The 5,519-nt window shown below is 51.4% G+C and overlaps 1 protein-coding gene across 1 annotated transcript in view; it reads left to right on the top strand.

Annotated features, from left to right (window-relative positions):
• Positions 1-4,789, top strand: part of pex5lb (peroxisomal biogenesis factor 5-like b) — a 29,744-nt gene extending 24,955 nt beyond the window's left edge. The window contains exons 9-13 of the mRNA XM_026149222.1: positions 755-825; positions 917-1,129; positions 1,210-1,375; positions 1,467-1,624; positions 1,710-4,789. Of these exons, the coding sequence (XP_026005007.1) occupies positions 755-825; positions 917-1,129; positions 1,210-1,375; positions 1,467-1,624; positions 1,710-1,908 (807 nt within the window). The 3' untranslated portion in view covers positions 1,909-4,789. The remainder of the gene's footprint in view (positions 1-754; positions 826-916; positions 1,130-1,209; positions 1,376-1,466; positions 1,625-1,709) is intronic.
• Positions 4,790-5,519: the final 730 nt, after the last annotated feature.

The following is a 5,519-nucleotide window of genomic DNA, read 5'->3' as shown; positions in this document are numbered from 1 at the left end:
TCTGCTCAAGGCTTTTTATGTAACTCCAGAGAAACACTCCACCCCTATGAGCCAGCGCTATGGCAACAGTGGGCAGAAAAACTCCCTTTTAACAGGAAGAAACACGACCGGGGGGAGTTGAGATGAAAGTTATCATGTGACATATGAAACGTTGTGCTGGCCAGTTCTGTTTGTACCACCAAGCACGTGTTGGTGACGCGTGCTCGTGGCCTGCAGTCTGCCACGCCCACATTTCACTGCATCAGGAAGAGAAAGGGGCGGAGAAGTCTGCACCGGCAAAGAGACAAATTAGGAGAAGTTCAGTGACGGAAACAATCGTGTCCAAAGAGGAAGCCAGAAAAGGCACGCCTTTCCACCGAGTTACCATGGTGATGACGATGTTAAAATAAAGTGAAGGTGCTGAATATCGTTTTCCCCTCAGATACAGATTACAGTTACCAGCAGCTGGAAAACATACATCACCACCACCAGGCTAAGCATCATCACACACGCCCAGCACTACAAACACGCGTGAGCGCTGCGTGCGAACGGCTTCATCTTTGTGTCATGATGCATGGCACTGAAAGCGAGGAAAAAAACAGCGAGGCAGAGGTTTGTGGCGAGACCCAGCGGTCCCACAGAAGGCGGGGCCTAAACGGGCTGACCGGAGCTGCGTGACGTTTAGATGTCCAACCATTTTCAGCCAGGTCGTTTGTGCTCGGTCCAAATCAGAATCAGTGAGTTCTCACATTCCTCTTCTTCTTCACGTTTTCAGGCGTGGCAGCTTCTGGGCATGACTCAGGCTGACAACGAGAACGAGCAGGCCGCCATCGTGTCGCTGCAGAGGTCAGTCGCCTTCATGCTGGAGAGCTCTGCTTTATATTCAACCCTGACATGCTAACTGTTTGCTGGAGCTAATCTGCTTTACCTGCTGCAGGTGCCTGGAGCTCCGCCCCAACAACCTGCCGGCCCTCATGGCGCTCGCCGTCAGTTTCACTAACAGCGGCATGCAGCGGGAGGCCGGCGACGTGCTGCGCCGCTGGATCTGTCACAACCCGCGATATAAACACCTGGTCCAGGACAGCAGGAGTCCGCTACGGGGCTCCCCGGCCATGCCGTGCAGGAGCCCCCACGCCTCCACACCTGCCAGGTATGAAGTTCAGTCAGCTTGTTCTTGTAAAGTTCCAACTCCTCTGTGATTGGATGGAACCAAGCTGTGTGTGTGCGCAGGTGTGAGCTGCAGGACGTGCTGCTCCTCTTCCAGGAGGCGGCTCTGCTGAACCTGGACTGTGTGGATCCCGACCTGCAGACCGGGCTGGGAGTCCTCTTCAACCTGAGCTCGGACTTCGACAAGGCGGTGGAAGCTTTCAGTGCAGCGCTGTCTGTCAGGCCACAGGTAACACGCACGCAGACACACACACGTCAACATGGTGGCGGTCCTTTCATACGAGCAGTGACGCTGTCAGCGGCGGGGTTTCTCTCTGCAGGACTACCTGCTGTGGAACCGTCTGGGAGCCACGCTCGCCAACGGAAACCGCAGCGAGGAGGCGGTGGAGGCGTACACCAGAGCTCTGGAGCTGCAGCCCGGATTCATCCGCTCGCGGTACAACCTGGGAATCAGCTGCATCAACCTGGGAGCGCACAGGTAACCCTGGCACTGACCTCTGACCTCACACAGACCAGTCTTACTGCGGCGATGTAGTTGTATAACCCCGGTCCTGGTCCTGCAGGGAGGCGGTCAGTAACTTCCTCACGGCGCTGAACCAGCAGAGGCGGAGTCAGCGCTGCAGCCAGCAGCAGATGTCGGCTAACATCTGGGCCGCCTTGCGGATCGCCATCTCAATGATGGACCGCCCCGAGCTGTTCCAGGCCGCCAACATGGGCGATCTAGACCTGCTGATGAGGGCCTTCGACATGAGCGACGTCTGACGGCGAGTCATGGGAGGGCGGAGCCTTGCTCCCAGAGTCACGGGAGCTCAGTTGGATGCCCGGGTTGAAACCAGACAGTGAGGGAACGGCGCAGCCCTTTAGCTTCCTGTTTGTAGCTCTGCATTCTCAACGCCGTCTGCAGGTCGATCATCTTTTCACCTTTAACAAGAAGATTGAATTCAGCTCCTCCTCTTCCTCCTCGTCACCTGCGCTCACCTGCTGCTGATTTTCCTCTGCTCATCGGTCACTTCCTGATGGTCGACTTTAAACGTGATGTCGTGAGGGATGAAGAGGGGGAGGAAACTCTGGACTCGTGGACTTGTCAGAGCAGCTTTGCATGATTCACGACTCAAAATAATCCTTCTTTATCTGACACAAACGTTCTTTTCATGGCTGTCCTTCATGAAAAGAACGTTTGAACATCAGGTGGGCGGAGCTCATGTACTCGCAGCCAGAGATGTCCTCCTACATGCAGCATAGACGTTTCCACCGTGAGCACCTTTTTGAGCATTTTCGCCTTCGTGGTGTTTTGAAAGTGGGCGGCTCTGTTGTACTCATGGAAGCCCCGCCTCCATCCTCCACCACAGCCTGCTTCTCTGTCTCCTTCCTCTGTCAGCTGCTCTCCACAGCGAATCATCTTCCATCCCAGCACCCTCCAACCCTCTCCACTACGTCCATGAACCTCCTCTGAGCTCTTTCTCTTCTCTTCCCGCCTGAAGCTCCACCTTCCCGCTTCTGCACATGCTCAGACCAACTGAGCCATTAGTCTGTTGGACTCACGTCTGATCCTGTCCATTCTGCTCACTCCCAGTGGACATCTGAACATCCCAGCAGGTGTCACTACCATCTTTAAACCTTCTCCTTCTGTCACCTGGCTCCACCCACTCTGCCCCTCTCCTGCTTTGTATTAACGGGACCAGAATTTAGAAAATAAACTTTGTTTTTTAATGAAGCAGACGTGAAACCAGCGACTCATCGGGAAAGACTTCCCTGCGCTCATTTTCTCATGGACTTGTATACAGTCGCACACCAGAGTCGCCCCCTGCTGGTCACCCTGTCATGTCCAAACCCCAGAATCTCTTCAGTGGTCGTTCTCGCCTCTGTAGCTTTTCTATCGGCTCTGTTCACTTGCAGCACGTCTTTCAGCTCAGGTTATAAAAACTCACGATGTCCGTGGACATGAAGCTTAACACCAGGTCCTTTCCTAATGAGTAATCCAAACCACGGAGCTGCAGGAGTGAGGAGAAGCAGAACACGCCCACTTTAAGGCTTTTTCCTCCCATGTTTCTTCACCTTGTTACTTTTAACCCTTTAAAGCCATAAAACAGCAGCAGGGGTCTGTTAGAAACTCGCCTCTGTGTGTCACCCCCTGCAGGCAACAGCTGGTACTGCAGCAGCATTTATTTAAATCCAACCAAGAGGCCACCTTCACACCTGAGATCAGGTGTGGTGCTAAAGGTGAATAACAGAATTCATAACTCAGAATTCTGATGTTTTCCATGTGGTGATGATGAAGCAGCTGTATCAGGGCTAGCGCCACCTGCAGGAAGGGTTCGGGCATGTGTCAAATATTTTCCAAAGGAATTCAGGAGAAATATCTGTCGTCTTCAGGCGACTTTTGTTGTGATTTGGCGCTATATAAATACAACTGAATTGAATTAAAACGATTTGCTTTGGCAGTTGAAAAGTTAAACGCCTCGCCCCCTAAGTGACACAGCCGTCTGTCTTCACACAAAGGATGACCCTCAGCGAGCCGTACAGCTTCTTCCAGAACCAACGTCTGCTGGATCCCTACGAGTCCTCCCACCTGCTCACCTCCGACCTCGCCTCGTATCTGCTCCTTCCTCTGAAAGAGACAGAAAAGAAAAACACCCCTCTGCCTAGCCTTGATCATTTTCATCCTACCGCTGATTCCAATATCTAGTTCAGGACATTCTGTTCAGACTCTCCCAGAGAATATCTCTCTAACCCTGAAGTGTACGCATGCTGCAAAACCCTCCGTGCTCTACGTCTACGCCTCAATATTTCAAATCCAGTCATGGCGCTGGACGAAGCTTTTGACCCTCAAACACGGAGCGCCAACATGTTTATGAGCACATTTCCATTGTGTTTATAAACAATAATAAAACAGCTTTATTTAATCGTTTTAAACCCTAACATGTCTCACTGATGCAGCGGCACTTCTGTGCGTTAAGGTTTTTCACAAAACGACTGCAGCGGTTTCCCGCCTGGCCTGGAGGTGGCGCTCATCGTCCCGTCATACCTGCTGCTGTTCCTGTGTTTGCCTGTGGGAGGCGCCTGTGATTGATTCCAAACATTAACACATTATAGTTTAAAACTGATGTTTGTATTATTGTTACAGTTTCTGTGTTTTATTCTGAAAAGTCGTGTTCATGCTCTGTCCCTTCCTTCCTGTCGCTGGTTCTCAGGTGAGTGTGAGAAAACGCGCAGCAGCTGATCCGGTTAAACGAAAGCTAAATCAAAGCAGCGTCCCCCGAGTCCTGGAGCGGTGAAGGCTTCCTGTCCTGTCCTTAGTTCGGGATGACTTCCTGTCTATGGTTCTTTTCAGATCAGCTGACAGGAAACCACAGCGCTTCTCATTCTGAGGGTTTTACTGTGTTCAAGTCAGGACGCCCAAGTAACAAAAGCAAAGAGCTCCAGAAAAGCAAACAGCCAGCGCGTTTTCATCCACAGCTTCCTGCTTCAGAGATTAACGGGAAGATTCACAAACTTCATCCACACGATGATGAGGAGTGTGAATCTTCGTCCTGCTGCTTCTCCTGAGTCCTGCTCGTCTTCACGTCTGTACGGTTCTGATGTAAATGACTGTACGGACAGTAATCACATGTAAACTGATGATATTAAACGGGTGATACAGAAACCTGGAGTCCAATCAGTGTGTTCTGTGCAGAAACGTTACTGTGAGTGTTTTAATTAAGGGCAGTGTTACAGAGCCCCCCCGGTTTGTCCTGCTTTTCCTGCCCCCTCGTAGATTTCCACAGAAACAACAGCTGAAGGAAGTTTGTCCTGTCAGATTTCACTCGGTGGAAACAAGCCGAGCTTGTCTGAAGCACAGACAAATAAGATAAAGTGTGAACTTGAAGCTGTGTGTTGTAAATGAATGTGTGTAACAACAAAAGACCGGAGCCTTTGACTTTTGGGGCACATGCTGCATTAAAACGGGCAACGCAGGGTAAAATACCAGTTTATACCACAAGATGGAGCAGCGAGTCAGTCAGAGAGGAAGAAGGCCGGGTATTCAAACACTCATCATGTGACTGAGCAAAAAGCTGCAGACAGGTGGGGTCTGAGCACTCACCTGTACCTGAGTGTTCAACGACATGTTGAAGTGGGAGGTGGCGCTGATGCAGGGGTCCTGACATCCTCGAGGGTCCTGCAGGTTTTAGATCTCACCCTGGGTCAACACACCTGAATCACATGATTAGTTCGTTACCAGGCCTCTGGAGAACTTCAGGACATGTTGAGGAGCTAATTTAGCCGTTTAAATCAGCTGTGTTGGTTCAAGGACACATCTAAAACCTGCAGGACACCGGCCCTCCAGGCCTGGAGTTGCCCACCCCTGCTATAGGGGGAGGTCTGACGGGAGGAAG

This window comes from Astatotilapia calliptera, chromosome 18 (genome assembly GCF_900246225.1).
Source record: "Astatotilapia calliptera chromosome 18, fAstCal1.2, whole genome shotgun sequence".
NCBI lineage: Eukaryota > Metazoa > Chordata > Actinopteri > Cichliformes > Cichlidae > Astatotilapia > Astatotilapia calliptera.
The sequence above is the reverse complement of the archived record's forward strand: the minus strand, read 5'-3'. Positions and strand labels throughout refer to the sequence as shown.